The sequence below is a fragment of the Egretta garzetta genome, unplaced genomic scaffold, assembly GCF_000687185.1.
Source record: "Egretta garzetta isolate BGI_Z169 unplaced genomic scaffold, ASM68718v1 scaffold904, whole genome shotgun sequence".
Taxonomy (NCBI): Eukaryota; Metazoa; Chordata; class Aves; order Pelecaniformes; family Ardeidae; genus Egretta; species Egretta garzetta.
The window spans coordinates 52744-68355 of NW_009259525.1; the positions used below are offsets into that span (position 1 = coordinate 52744).

The following is a 15612-nucleotide window of genomic DNA, read 5'->3' on the forward strand; positions in this document are numbered from 1 at the left end:
GGGGGAGGCTGCTGTGTTGAGAAATTTCTGCGCTTAAGATGTTTAAGTGTGGCAAACTGCATTTAGCAGCTGGAGAGAGGATCACAAGCAGCCACACCCCCCCGATATGTGAAGCCAAACGCAGACTTGTGGCTTCACTCCGGAGAAGAACCAGGGATTTCTGCTTCCACCTGGGACGGCAAAAAACTTTTTCTTTAAATTCCCCAAAGAAAAAGTCAAAAATAATCCCCCTTTTGCCTCAGTCTGAATGCACCATGTCAATAAAACCTGAGTCTTTTGCTCTGATTTTATATTCTAAAATTTTCAAAACAAACCCCAGGAATTGGTTGAGTTCTCCCTTCCTGCATTTTTCTCCCCCCGAAACGCTGTGAAGCCACCATACATTTCATACAGTATCCCACTTGGATCAGAATTACATTTCCCAAGGGCTTTTTTGGCGGGACCAGTCTTACGGATCAGCTTCAGACATTTGCTTTGCCTTTTGAATCAACCCTGGGCTCTTCCTCCCATATTTCAGAGCCTCGAAATCTCTCCTGGTACTTTCAAGCATTCCTCCGTAACCGGGAAGGACAGAAAATTCCCCCTTCCATTCTCTGGAAGCACACACACACACACACACACACACAGACGCTGTTTCTCAGCCCCAGCACTCACGTGCCTTAAGAAACGCAGAGGGACCGCGAGGTTTCCAGTAAGATCGCTTCAGCTGGCAACGCTGCTCCAGTCTGTAACTGGAAAGCGCTCGCTGCCGGTCTCCATGCCAGCCCACAACACATTGCAGCTACTGCTGGGATCCGTGGTCCCAGCGCGGAGCCGGAGCCACCTCGGGGAGAAGGGGGAGGATGAGGTGGGAGATGATTTTTGGAGAGGTCCCCCCCACTGCCTTCCACGTGTGAGAGCTCGTAAAACACAGACGCACCGACCAAAGCTGGTCGCAGGGAGGTCCCTGCCTCGTGTCACCATTCGCTGTTTAAAAGCTCGGCGCCCAGCCTCCTGGTAGAGTCAGTCGGGAAGGAACGGCATCTCCCAAGGGCTGTTCGTGCCAGCCGATGCGAAAGGGGAAGAGATGAGTCAGCCCCTGCAGATGACCATCTCTCTCTGGCGCCTAGAGAACCAGCTTAACCCAAGCATGCCTGGATCTTCCTCGAGCTGAAGTCAGGTGAGAAGTCAGGCCTGAGCCATCAAGCTTGCCGTTTATGGCACCCAAAGTGATCTCCTGAAGGTTTATACGGACTTGAAAGACGGGGCAAGACCCGGACACAGTGTGGGGGTTTGACCCTGGGTGGACGCCAGGGGCCCACCAAAGCCGCTCCATCACACCCAATGCCCACAGTTACGTCCCAAACGAGCATTTCCCTCGGCGCAGGGCTGCGGTGGGCTCAGCCCCACGGAGGAGTCACGGTGGGGGTGCCCGTATGCGGACTTTCCTCCTGACTCATCTGAAGCAAGGCATTCCCTACCGAAGTGAGGAGGTGAGCGGAGCCCACTTATCGCTTCTCGAGGTAGCTGCAGGGAACCCGACAGCTACCCCGAGAGCCTGCTGAAAGCTCCAGGGACCTCTCCCCGGTTGTTAGTACACTCCAAAATGCAGGCAGGCTGAACCCTGAACCCTTCCACGTGCTGCCTGGCAAGTGACAGCGCTCGACTTGCAAAGTGGAGAGAAAATACTGAGATCTGGATGTGAAAATACACTCAGCAGGCCAAGCACCAGGCCTGTGAAACAGGCGTGAACTCCCTCCCGGTGTCTGTTATTTGGATGGTATTGCACACCCAGGCAATCACTGCTGTGCAACAGGCTCTTTGCCTCGCCTTTAGGAGGGCAAGGTCCCAGCTGCACCTCCTCTCGCTAATCTTTAAGGAGGATTTGCACCACTTAACATGATCTGGGAGATTTGGGATCCTGCAGTCATCTTGTTTTGCTGCTCTCTTCCATCCCACGTTGGCTGCGGGCCACGCTCTACCCCAGGATATTCCCCAAAGCCATACAACGCCAGGAATTATATGAACGGAGCAGCAGGGCTTTTGTCAGGAGAGGAAAAGGGGGGGCTGGGGAGGGGGGCAAATCACACTTGGCACTCTTAAAACAACACCTCACCTATTTACACGATGTAACTGCAGTCTGCGGAGAGCAGTGAGGGTTTCCAGAGGGCAAGTCAGCTCACCCAAAGACGCCCGCCCCTCTGCTAGCCCCAACCGCTCTCACAGCCCCGGGGTTGGGAGACCTGCAGGCACACGGGTAACTAAGCACAGCGACAGGCGCTTTAAACACCGCTGGCCAAGAGCCAGCAGGGTGCCCTTGGTGCCAAGAAGGCCAAGGGCACCCTGGGGTGCATCAAGAGGAGTGTGGCCAGCAGGGCGAGGGAGGTTCTCCTCTCCCTCTGCTCTGCCCTGGGGAGACCCCACCTGGAGCACTGGGTCCAGTTCTGGGCTCCCCTATCTCAAGGGGGGGTCACGAGGACGGAGCCAGACTCTTCTCAGTGGTGCCCAGCGCCAGGACAAGGGGCAATGGGCACAAACTGAGACATAAGAGGTTTCAGTTGAACATGAGGAAGAACTTCTGTACTTTGAGGGTGCCCGAGCCCTGGCCCAGGCTGCCCAGGGGGGCTGTGGAGTCTCCTTCTCTGGAGATATTCAACCCCCACCTGGATGCTGTCCTGTGCCCCCTGCTCGAGCAGAGGGGTGGGACTGGGTGAGCTCCGGAGGGCCCTTCCAACCCTTGCGATTCTGGGATTCTATGAAACTGATAAACCCATACTAAATACAAAATAAACACACACACACACACAGAGATTCTGCCTCCCAGGCTCACCTGTGGGACTGGGGAGGCAGATGGCCCTCTTCTTCCACAACCAGTGAAGCCCAAGGTATTGTTAAGACACCACTGAGAGTCTGAATTCCTAAAGTACAGAGAGGTGTGCAGGCAAAGGTAGGCCCAGCTGGCATGACTGAGCTGGGCAGCTAGCAATGGGTCCTGGGTTGTTTAAAACTCCTGACAAATAAACATCATCAAGGCTGAAATAATAAGTTTAAAAAAAATACTTCATTGGTTTTTGAAAAAGAAAGGACATATAGATTTCCATTTCCAACAACAGCGAGAAGCCCAGAACTTTCCAATGACAAGGCAGTTTTATTTCCATAATTGCCTAAAGCAATAATAAACCCAAGCCACGCAACAGCCGATCAATCCATCATGACAAGCAGGGGAAAATTTCTATGGTGTTTATTCGGAGGACAGTCTGTGGGTTCATGATGACTGAAAAAGAATGAAAAGAGAAAAAAGAAAAAAAAGGATCAGACAGCAGCAGAAAACTGTTGCGTACCTTTCGGAAGGCTGCTGCTGGCTTAGCTACGTTGGTCCGAGGCGTGCCAAGGCGCGACGGTTTCTCGGAGGGGGTGTGCTGGCAGATGCTGCACGCTGGCAGGAGAGCTGCACACCACTGGTGTGGCACGAACAGGAGGCCTAGGCAGAGCTCCTGCGGGGCTGAAGCAGGCTGGTCAAGGTTTTAGCATCCGTCCCATAAAATAAAAAAAAGGGTCATAATTTTTCTCTCTCTCGGTCATATCTGAGAAGAGGCAGTGATTTGGTAACTGAAAAGCCCACCACAGGACGCTGTGAAGACTTGCAAGTATCTGTGGTTACATATCCAAGATTTAAGGCTTCGGAAAGAGAACAAGCTTGCTTTTTGGCCCAGAATACCTTTTCTCAGCCAGGTCTTTTGCAAGGCTGTCTAACAAAGGGTGCTGGACCCAGGGGGTGTTAAGGCGCTGTGCTCTGAACACAGCAGGCACGCCTGGGGCAGCGGGCTGGGAAAGAGGTGCTGTGCCAGGAGGGGTCCTGGGGATATGGTGAATGAATCCCCCTCCCCAGGCGCTGCCCTCATGTCAGGATACCTCCCCCTCCCGGATCCAGCGACAAAACCAGCAGGGAAGGAAGCTCTGTATTCTTTTCATCTTACTTTTCTTCCTTTGATAGTTGTGCCTCTTCCAAAAGCGCATGTTGATTTTTGGCCACGACTCTGTCTTTTCAATCACAGTAGCCTCCACCCGGACGAGATCTTTCCTTAAAAATAAATTTTAAAAATAGCACTTTTTAATTATTTACATGCTCCTCCTATGGATGAACAGGTTTCTGGGGAAAAGTGACACACTGATAATATATCCTGCCTTACAGAGCCCAGATCCATGGGAACTACAAAGTCAGCATGGAAGGAGGGAAACCTGTCGGGTTATTGGCTTCACGGTACAAAACCAAAACCCTCAGAGGTGCTGTGCGTGGATCAGCCAAGCAATGTGAGAGTTTGCAGGGCAGCACCCCTCTGTCATGCAAGGGATAAGATCAGAAACACCTACGGAGGCAGTAGCAGGACAAACCTGCAGGAACTTGCAGGATTACAGCAAGATAAATTCCCCTGGCACGTTCACATGATCTTATGTGTCCTACTTTGCTTATGGCACAGGTTAAACCCACCCGTGGCCCCTTCTCCCGCGCTACGCTGGTCAACACAGAAGCCCTTCCTCCTTCTATAAAGCATCACAGACAGATGGAAGAAAGCCTTCTCCCCTTCCTCACCTGAAAAAGTCCTGGCAAAGGCTCGGTGAAAAGAGATTTGGCCCACTGTTTCTAGCAGGAAGCACAGCTAATTGGCTGCTGGAGCAAGTCACTTCTCCTCCCCCGTGCCTCTCTTTTGCCTCCCACTCTTGGTCTGTCCTGCTTGTTTACCCCAAATTGGAAGAGAAGACAGGGACTCACTGAGGATTTCACGTACTGTTCCCCGCCCCGCAGCTGGGGGAGTTCAGGTTGAGCAGTGAGACCACTCAAAGACTCAAATGATTTCTAGATCTCATTTCTACACCTGGCAATTCTCAGCCAGTAAGCATCCCTCCCTCCCCGAGGATGGAGGTAAAGAGAAGAATATGGTCACAGAGCGATTCGTCCCTCCGCATTACCTTGCCAACGCAGGCAAATACACCCCCTGCCCACCCAGGGCTTCTGCCGCGCTCTGAGAGAAGAAGTCCCGCTGAAGTTAGAAAAGGAGCGCTGGCATTTCTAGGTGCTATCTGAAAAACACCAGAGCTGGAAAACAAGGTGGTCTGAAGCACGCGCTGGAGCACCAGCTACCTGTCTGCACAAGAGCTCCTCCCTGGGAAGAGAAGTGCCTCCAGACAAGAGCCAGACCAGGGCTTTGGAAAGCGTGGTTTTAATCAACAGCCACGATGGAGGAGGAAGAGCTGCTCTCTCCTGCAGCATCGCTGCAGAACGCCATTAAAATCTCATTAGCATGCTCACTTTGCTGCCGGAAGACATTTAAAGAACATTTTCCTGACAAACGACTCTGTCTGCACTTAAGGGGGGAAGCCCATCTAGCCCAACTGTTCCAGCAAGGTCACTAGGAGGCCAAAGGCTCCGAGACATTTACCATCTCCCTTAACATTTACTCTCTGGGGTGTAATGTGTATCAGAGATTGAATCCATGAGGGAGGAGGGAAGGACAGCCAGAGGAGAAAACTGACGTATCTGCATTTAGTGACTAGCCCAGAAGAAAGCAGACGCAAGATAATCCAGATTTTAAGAGATCACTGGGTCACCCTGACACCCTAAACGACGTTCTCCAGATTCAGCCCAGTGGCAGGACCCAACAGCACTACTGAAATACACAGCGAGCTTGCCAACGCTCGGAAGGAAACCAAAAAATGAACTGTGCTCCAGGGGCTGGCCATGTTCTAATTAGGGAGGTGCACTTTCTGGGTCTAATTCCTGCCCACCGAAGGCAAAGGGAAAGCTAAACTCCCACTGACTTCTCACAGGCTTGGACTGTAAAAGCATCTAAAAAACTCGCTAATGATGATCACATGGGGAAGCTGGAAAGCGGCCAGGCCAGATAAAGCGACCCGGTCACCGAAATCTCTGTGCTGCTCTCAGGAGAGCCAGGGCTGGCAGTAGACAGCCAAGCTATACCCAATACAGCTCTCGCCGCTGGACCACACGAGCTGCCCTAGGCCTGAGTGGCACCCAGCCAAAAGGAGAAACACTGACACCGACCTGTAGGTAAGCATCCCCCCCACAGATGTTGATGTGCTTTCAAGCAAACCTTTAAGGATATTGCCCAGACATAGTTGAGCATCCAAGCGTGGCTTCCCTCTGCACATCAAAGTTCAAGGCCAACAGGCCCCGGTGAGTCTTTCTCTGTTGGACAAAGCACCAGGACCTGCTGGCTGAAAGACTGAAGCACAGCAGAAACCAACTTGCTGGTGAAGTGCATACGAACAGAAAAGTTCTCAGCAAAATAGAGCCCAAGGGGAAAAAAAAAAAAACCACAAACCACCAACCAAAACCAAACAACACTTTATCGAATGTTTTAGGTATGACTGGAATGTCCATCAAAATAAAAAGGAGGTCACAGATTTCCCAGTCTGACACAGACAGTCAGGCCTTCAGCAGCAAAATGTTTCATGACAAAGCACATCTCTCAGATTGCTGCAGGAGGCAAGAAGAATTCACACTGACATCTCATAGATCCAGGCTGGGCTGAAGGCTGTTGTCACTAAGCAGTGAAAAAGATCCAGGCAACCTACAGCCCCAAAGGGTCATAATTTTTAGAGGTAATAATTTTAGCTGACAAGCTCGCTCGCTCCCTGCAGAAGGTTAAGTGAATCCCAGCCTGGCTGTCTGGGAGAAGAGATCCAGGGCCCTTTATCATTTCCACTGAAGCCACTGCACAAACGGGCAGGTAGGAGGCGAAGGAGCAGGGTTCATCTAGAGGAAAAAATTCCCATCGGCTGTACTTTGTCTAGAAACAAACTGAACGTTCTCACAGAAGCACCATTCATTTCGCTCAAGTCTGAAACAGCCGAGGGCACTCAAGCGATGACCTGAAACGCAAACCTGCCCAAGGCGATGCTCACCTCTAAGCACGGTTTTAAAAGCACACAACAATTTCTGCATTACCCAGCTAAACAAAGTACGACTCATACTGCTTGATACCCTCGTGCCGGTCAACCAGACAGCGAGTTAGCTGAACAAACACAAAACCCAACAGATTCCAGAGTAGAAGCCAGCTAGGAGTTCCCAGAATAGCCTCTGCCACGCAGCTATGTTTTGTTGCACTGTTGGGTTTTAAGGCTTTAGAGGAGTGTCATCTTGGGAGGTATCCGGCTGCTACAGAACATTAAAACATGGCCATCTGTCCGAAACAGGAGACGCTCCTACCCACCTCCAAGTCTGAACAGGGAGTGCAGCTGTAACGGACTGTCTCACACAGACACTGGTGCAAGCGTCCACTGATGTGTTTATTTTTAAAACAACAGAAAGCCCAAACCGCCTGTGTTTGCATCCAACCTCTTATCTCCCCTCCAAAATGCTTGTGGTTTAGGCACAGCTGGGAACCATGTGAAAGCAGCGTAGTCCACGTTGCCTGCGATATGCCGGGCTCTGCTTTCCTGTCCTCAGACCATATCGGAGAGCTGGGGTGCCTGGTCAGCCTCCTCCTCCTCCTCCCACGTTACTGGAGTTCAAGCTAACGCTGGCAGCAGATGCGCAGTTTGGTCTGCTTCAAGCAGCTGACGTTTCCCACACGCTTAAGAGCGCTTGCAGGAACCGAGCAGATGTTTCTCTTCCTGCCCCAGAGCTCCCAGGTCTCAGGCCATGCCAAATCCAGCACACAAACCGAGAGCTGCAAAAGAACCAGCCCCAGGGCCACTAGTTGAGAGCACCAGGCGAAGGATGGTGCCCCTAAACTGCCCGACACAGCACAGCCCTGCCTGTAGAACTTGGGCTCTTATTTGAATTTCTGCCAAGACAGCATTTCTAGCCCTAATAATGACATCCCCTTCTTCAAATCTTCCACAAGTGCAATATCTGGCACTAATTCAGAGGCTCCCGATGATCTGCTATTCCAGATCTATTAGCGGTACTGCTAAAAGGACTGGTGGGCCCCAAACTCCTGTCTAACAGAGGGAACCCGAGGCAGTTGCCACCAGGGCAACTGAAGTTATGTTATCAACTGTACAAACACGTTACAAGTAACTCTTCAATACCCACAGCCCCCTGGTACCACAGAAAGCCCTCAGAAGTGAAACCAATCTGAAACCACACAGTATTTCGAAACTGAATCTATAAGCCGCCAAGAAATAATTCTCAGATGTGCAAGTTCCTCCTTATCTGGCCAGCCAAAGCTGCTGCAGTTCCAGCTACGGCCTAAACGTGTGGTTTAGCCTGCAACCAGACCACAGCCAGGGCTTCCAGATACCTTGAGCAACCCACCTTATCTTGACTTGCCTTTTACCACCAAAACCTCTTGTCCTGGGGAAAACAACAGTAGATGGCTTTGCTTCTGGCTATGCCAAGAGCTGAGCAGTAACACCTGGTCCACTCATCATTTCCTATTGGTAAAGAAAAGGCTGAAGCACCAGGCGTTCTGCCAGTTTGTATAGCAAGTCCTACCACATTGGCATGGAGATGGTGCCAAGGGGGCAAACTCCCGCTGCCCAGTTGTGCGATCGCTGGGCTATGTGGCTAGGAGAAAGGAAGAATTAGGCATTAAGGCCTGCTGAGTTAAGACAAGGGCAAAAGGACATGGGTTAAAAAACCCAAGTCAAATTAAAGAGCTGGGAAAGGATTTCTGGGTTATTCCGAGATGACTATCACCAAACTTAGGGTAAGGGAGTAAAGATGTTGAAGAGCGAGATTTACTGGTAGTTTGTGCAAGGCTTACTCCATGAAGAGAGATCCAACCCAAGAGAGGTGAACATCCTACAGTTACCTCAGAAGCGGGTACTGCTGCTCTGTCCTGGCGCTGTGGCAATGGGGAGAGTCAGCAGAGGCTGACGAGCTCATCTTATTGGGGATTCTTTCAAAAGCCACGGGGCTGGGAAAAAAGCTTGTGCTGACAAATCCACGTTTCTCTTCAGCTGCAGGGACTGTAGGAGCCCTGAAGCTACAATTAATTACAACAATTGTCTTGAAGACAACTCTCCTATGAGACATCTTACCCAAGGAGCGGCCTTCCGATAAGTGTGAAGTCATCAGCACCAACCAGCAAAACCTATGGAAAATAAATCAGGCACGTATCACTGGTTTGTTGTCCCAGAAGAAATGCAAACAACGTCTCCCAAATTCTACAGCCACCATATAAAGTAGTCAAACTGCTTAAAAATAGGCCTTTACACATTTCAAACCTGACACTGTTGAGAAGGATGGTGGGGAAAGGCAGCTAACAGGCAAGAAACAGATTCATTAAACAGCCAGCCTTCCGGGAGAGCTTATCCTACTAAAACATTCTTCAGAAGTGCCCTTCACATTGATCAGAACACACTGAACCTTTCTGTTCTGGCTCACCAGCAGTTGTAACAGATATGAAAAGCAATAGAGGGAAGAAGAATAAATATGCCTTGTGTGGGATCTGAATGCATGGCAGCTCCTAAAATCATTGGCTTTTTATAGCAATGACTGGGATACGCAGCAGAGAAACACTGTCCCCATTCTCCTCCATAAGGCCTCAAGATGGGCAATAAAGAAATGAACGTTTGGGGGGGATTCAGCACCCCAAGGACTAGCCCTTTCGTTTCAGGGCACTTCAGCCACCCTCTGGTCTGAAGGACCAGGCAGGGTAATACAGAGAGTATGGCGAGAAGAGGCAGCACTTCTTACAGACTGCCTCCTTCCCCGCACTCATTGTACCGCGACGGTATGGTCACGGGATGTCCTGACTTCTGTTTTAGACACATACTGGCCAGTGAAATCCCAAAGGGCAGTGGTGGTTAGGCGAGCTTTTCACCTCCTTCACTCCCACCTAGGCCTTTCCGTTCCTAGCCGGCTACTCCACGCAAATCACTCCTCTCCCTGTTGTACACAGGGATGCAGGACACAGCTGAAGGCATGCCCAAAAAGCTGCCTCAAAACTGGATGTCAAAGCAGTGGGCGAGTAGAAAAACTGCCCGGCTCTCCTTAACTGCTTGCTTGGCTGTAACAACCAACATCAAGCTAACAGAATCCCACTTCATAATCTTTCATTTAAGATTTGGATTAACGAGCCTCTACAAGTTCCTGCTAGCTAATGAAGGCCAAGGATAAAGATATTGAATTGCGTCTTGGCAATTCGCCCCTACAAGCCCCAGCCCTCTCCCTCCACCCACCACACTCAGCACGATAAGGATCTTGCAAAGCCTTGAGCAGTGACAGTCCCTCTGGTAGGACTGCAAGTATTTTGGGTGTTGGAGTCTCAAGCAGTCTTTAGCTGCCGTCTCTAGAAACAACAACTGTAATTTTCTTTTTTTGGATGAAGTTAGTACAACAAAAATCTGTCTCCCAACAGAGTCTGGCACGACTCATTCCAACCCTGTTCAACAGAAATCACAATAATATTATCACTAACAGAGTAACTGAAATTGGAACAAAACTAAGGCAAAGAAAATAGCTGGAGTAAGAACGGGAGATCCAGCAGGAACTCTTCAGGACATGTTTTTAAAAACTGGTTATGGGTTTTGCCTCACGGAATGTTTGCAGGCAGTTTACTCTGGCCCCATACACAACGTGGCATCACAGGCACCGGGGAAGCACAGCACATCACCTTTTCCATCCGGATTCGGTCTCCACATTCGGCCTCCATTACATTGTCCATCATAATCAAGTCCTCACTGGTTATCTTCCACTGCTTGCTGGCAAAGTGGACCACAGCAAAGAGCCTTCCGTACTGCCCCGTGGCGATCATCTTGTTCACCTTCTGTACCACCTCTGTTGGCGAACAGCAGGGAAGGGATCAGTGTCGAAAACCTGCTCAGAACCAATTCAGCCATACGGCTCCCCCACCAAAGCTCTTATCTCCCGGGAATCTTTAAGCAAGGATCAACAGCAATGTTTTTTCCTACAGGGTGTGAGCCTCCCTTTCGTAAACTTAATGGCCTATTTGTATTTTAGTTGCTGCCAAACGCGTGCATAAGTAAACACCCAATATATATTCTGTGCGGCTAATCTAAGACTTGACTTCTCAGCCAATTTCTCAGGCATCCTAAAATGCACTGTGTTCAGACACATTCCTGAAAAGAGCACTCCTCCATGCATCCTACATTTGCAGGGGAGCTCCCCTCAATTTCCACCTAATACGCAGAAGGCCCAAACTCTGGATACTGTGTAAGGCACACAGGAACATCAGGGCGAGTTTGGCAAGGTACACAGGAAAAAGGGCTCCAGCATGCTAACAACGCCTGGCCTGAGAACTTGTACCTGCAGCAAAGGCAGAGAGACCTGTCCCCAGAAAACCCCTTTCCATATGCCCATGCACGCAGAGCGGGTGCCAGGAGCAGTACAAATCCCAGGGACGAGGTCCTGCACATCCACAAACTCCGTTTTCTGTGACCAGCTTCCCGTGCAGTGAAGCCAAACCCAATTTTTACGGGAATATCAAGAGGTACTGCTTAAGGAGTGCCATGCCACTACCAAATAGCAGCTTCCCACCCTCTTGAGCCATTCAGAAAAAGAGCAACTTTTCTATAACCGGAAAAATACATTTTCTTCATTGTCCTCAAAAGTGGCTGAATCATTTTTTTTCTTGGAATGTAAACAAAACAACATCCACTTGGGACAGAAAAGAATTTAGCAGCCAGTCGAACCTAACGCAGCCCTTACAGGAACACTCTGAAAGTGTCCGAGCTTCACCCCAGCAGATGCAAACTATTAAAGGCAGAGGTAGGAACAGCAACTATTTGCAAGGCAGTAGTTGCTGCGGTTGTCACTACAATGAAGAGTTTAGTTTTTGTGTTGCTGGAATTGCTGTCCCAGAAGACAAATCCACTGTGTACTCTTTCCTCTGATTCACAGTCGTCCACTACAAAAAGTCCAGAGAAAAAATACAAACGCTTTCTCTTTGTTACGCCCTCAAGGGCACAACAGGTCCAATGAATTTCTTCCAGCTCTAAACCGCTGATCTAGTAGTCTTGTAATCAACATTTCGAACCCAGAATTTCAAAATGCTGGCCTAAATTTTCTCAGCAAAACCCCATGCAGAGTCATGCTCTAACAGGGGCTATTTCCTTGTCAAATTTCAACTTTCCACCCATGGGGCTCTCTCACCTTTATGCAACCACAAAAGGTACATTTCCTCCGCTGTTCTTGGGCTCGGAAGTTGTTGTTAACTCTTCCAAACACCTCTAGTGGCAGGAAACAGCAAGCAGTGTTACCGTCTGGTTGTTAGTAGGGCTTGCATCTCAGCACTGCGCGGAGCGACCCTTCCTAAAATATCCACAGCTGCCTCCGTAGCCAGCAGGAAAATAGAAGGCAGAATTCAAATGCACTCGCTGTTGTTTGCTTTGGATAAGCACAGCCAAGAGATAATGATCCAAGCTCATAAACAGCAGGAGGTTACAAGGCACGGAAATCACAGCGGCCCCGAGGGTCCCATGTGAATCAGTCAGGGGAACACGGGACTCTGTTCACCACAGGGCTTCAGCAAATCAAACTGAGCAGTTTATGGTTCACTACTGGGTCAAATCATGCTCAGGGACAGAACACTCATCTGTCACTTCAGCAATCCCGAGAGCGCAAAGGAGATAAAAAGCAGGATGAAAAACAGCCAGAGAGGAGACCTGGAGCAGGAGGCTCTCTCCAAAGCACATCGCTCACAGTTACTAACACACTTCAGCCAGATGATAGGAGACTATCTGCCAAAAGGTGGACCCAGCTCAGCTTCTCCCCTCTCACTCCACCTTGTAAAAGAATTCCTCTCCTTCCCTTTACTTCCTGGGTCTCTCCCATCTAAAGCAGAGAAGTCAGGTGCCTTTTCATAGATGTCCCAGAGGCTAACAGAGCGAGACAGCAAGACTGCCTGTTAACAGACACAGGAGCTCATCACCTGCATGAAGCACACACCTGCTAACAGCCACCACCACAGCAGCTGTAAAAGAAATTCCCCCAATGGGGCTCATTACTGCCTACTTCTGAGAAACGTTCCTGTAGATGTGTTGGCTTCCCCACTACCATCCCTAGCACGCTCTGGATGACAATGGCCCCACCTGGGCGATACGAGGCTAGGCACATATGCCTCGTTTGTATTTAATTTTCACATCCCTGCCCGCCAGGGGAACCCGTGTCTGCTTACAGGCAGAAGACTGACATGTTCTAGTATGGCTAAGCAATGAGGGCGGTTGCTGAACAGCTACGGGCACTTCACCCACTGACTTGTGAGGCTGACCACCACACGGTCCACGTGCTCCGTGCAGGAGGACCGCTGGCTGCCTTCAACGGTCCTGACTAGATGTGGGGACAAGAGCGTGTTCACTAACATTATGTCACTTCCCAGCTGCTCATTGCCTTATGTCACACCTCTGCAGCTCTGTGATGTGCCCACCATCCAACTGCTTATGCCGGCTCTCGTGTTCTGTTTTACGGACTAAAATACACCAGCTCTCTGATGTGCCCACCATCCAACTGCTTATGCTGGCTTTAGCTTTTTGATTTATCCATTAAAAGGAAAATAATTGTTTTCTCCTGTCCAAAAGGCTTGTTTCATGCTTTAGAAAGCAACACAACACATCAGATAAGATTCCTCTGGGAGCGTTACAAGCTGTCACGCTGTCATAAAACTAAGGAGACCTCACATTCTACCCAAATCTCCAATACCAGCAGCCAGAGCACAAGTCCAGTGATGCTAACACATGCCAGATAGGAGACAAAAATGCGAAGAACAAAAACTAGCTCCAATCAGTCAAGACACTTATTTATGCTCAGTCAGGCCACCAGTGGCAATACTGGAGTGCCAGTCTTCACTTGGAGACTCGAGACCTTTACCTGCATGATACTTGGCTTCTTCCTCCGGATCTGGAAGTTTCACTTCAGGCCATGGGGGTGAAGTCAGGGATGTTTTGGCAACAAGTCTGTGAACAATAAGGTAAGATTCGCTTGTAGCAAACAGGTATTGTCAAGAGATGTAAAACATGGAGAGGAAAAAAGGTAAAAGAAGCTGGAGATGGGGTAGAAAGTGGTTTCCCACTGGGGGAGCAGAAGTTGCACAGGAGACTTAATGGTTTGTCAGCATGAAAGACCGGACCCAAAGCGCACGTGGGCCAGGAGGCAATTTCCCACACATCACGTTTCACTCTGTAGCAGCTCATGAGCAAGGCGAGGTTTTCTGTTCTGGTCTTAAATGTTAAGGACAGAGGGTGGCAGGCCAGGCAAAAGCTGCGTTACCTCCCCAGGACCTCATCCAACGGAAGACACTGGATATGACGAAGTCCCCAGACTCTCCTCCCAACACCTGGCAAAAGCACTGCAGTAGGACAAGAAATGCTGCAGAAGTGCTGAGGCTGCAGCCCATATCAAACCCATGCAGAAAACACTTGGTCTCGCTTCTGAGTTCAACCTGCAAATGCTCTACCAACCATAGTTGCTGCTCCCGGGGCTTAATGCCATTTAGGTCCACCATGGATTGCAGCAAGTGTAAAGAAAAAGGCATAAATGCCTCAGTGACTGGTTTGCTTTACTCCCATCCTATCACAAATTCAGTATGGGGACATTTTTTTTTTTTTTACTTCCCACTTCAGAACTTTATTTGACACAAAGGCAGAGCACAGAAATAAACAGACTGAAAGTAACTGAAAATTCCCCCAGGCTAGGTTATCACTTGCTCCTGATGTCGAGATCTGCTGCTGGATGTGCTAGTGGTGATCACGCTCAGCGACCACCGGTGACTTTCCACCGCCTCATTTTTACAGACTGGAATTCTGTCACTAGCTCCAATGGGAACAGACCTACCTTAAGCCTTGCTTACACCAGAGTTTTAGATCAAAGGCTCTTGTTAAACTTTTCCAGGTATAGATACAAGTTACCTCCACCACAGCTGAGAGGCTGGATGCGTTAACGCTCCTCAAGCCACTTCAGCACCAAATACAAAGCTCTGAAGTTACCGGATAGCAGGAGCATCCGGGAGGAGGCAACATGCCTTTGATGGAGAAGAAGGGCTAATGAGCGCTCCTAAACAAGCCTCAAGCGCTACACATGAATGACTCACATGCATCCTTTCTTCCTCTATTTTTTGAAACTCTTCTCTGTTAAATAGATATTTTAGAGAGGGCCTTAAGACCACAGCTGGGTTCTTTACAGGAGAGTTATGAGGCTGCTCTTGTGTCGCTTACAGCTGCATTCCCTGAATGGCAATAATATCGGCTTCCCCCAGCCCCAGCGTGATTCAGCATTTAATACAACAAACATTTAGAATCATAGAACCATAGAATGTTTTGGGTTGGAAGGGACCCCTAGAGGTCACCCAGCCCAACCCCCCTGCAGGGAGCAGGGACACCTTGAACCACATCAGGTTGCTCAGAGCCCCATCCAACCTGGCCTTGGATGTTCCCAGGGATGGGGCCTCCACCCCCTCTCTGGGCAACCCCTGCTAGGGTTTCACCACCCTCATTGGAAAGAATTTCTTCTTTAGATACAGTCTAAACCCACCCTGCTTCAATTTAAACCCATCCCCCCTTGTCCTGTCACAGCTGGCCCTACTAAAAAGCTTGTCCCCCCCTTTCCTCTGGGCCCCTTTTAAGCCCTGACCGGCCGGACTCAGCTCTGCCCGCAGCCTTCTCTTCTCCAGGCTGAACACCCCCAACTCTCCCAGCCTGGCCTCCTAG

The 15612-nt window shown here is 49.8% G+C and overlaps 1 protein-coding gene across 3 annotated transcripts; it reads right to left on the reverse strand.

The window, feature by feature from the left end:
• Positions 1-2983: 2983 nt before the first annotated feature.
• Positions 2984-13857, reverse strand: MRPL21 (mitochondrial ribosomal protein L21). 3 transcript variants are annotated; one of them, XM_035893057.1, is made up of 6 exons: positions 13778-13857; positions 10566-10729; positions 8989-9041; positions 8760-8864; positions 3957-4060; positions 2984-3253 (listed from the first exon to the last, which is right to left on the reverse strand). In XM_035893057.1, exons 2-6 carry the CDS (start codon positions 10704-10706, stop codon positions 3189-3191), a joined length of 468 nt encoding a protein of 155 aa, XP_035748950.1. In that variant the 5' UTR covers positions 10707-10729; positions 13778-13857; the 3' UTR covers positions 2984-3188. The 3 variants fall into 3 exon arrangements, with proteins under 3 accessions (XP_035748950.1, XP_035748951.1, XP_035748952.1); XM_035893058.1 differs by lacking the exon at positions 8760-8864 and having other exon boundaries at positions 2993-3253; XM_035893059.1 differs by lacking the exons at positions 2984-3253; positions 3957-4060; positions 8760-8864 and adding an exon at positions 4070-6221.
• Between the last annotated feature and the right edge of the window lie 1755 nt (positions 13858-15612).

What these genes read in the sequence shown, in the direction of transcription:
- MRPL21 (XM_035893057.1), bottom strand. Translation starts at nt 10,706, where the DNA reads ATGATCGCCACGGGGCAGTACGGAAGGCTCTTTGCTGTGGTCCACTTT. An exon ending in ACCGAATCCGGATGGAAAAG is followed by an intron (nt 9,042 to 10,565) that starts GTGATGTGCTGT and finishes TATTTTCCATAG; the next exon opens with GTTTTGCTGGTTGGTGCTGA. An exon ending in CAGCAGTACCCGCTTCTGAG is followed by an intron (nt 4,061 to 8,759) that starts GTAACTGTAGGA and finishes TTTATTTTTAAG; the next exon opens with GAAAGATCTCGTCCGGGTGG.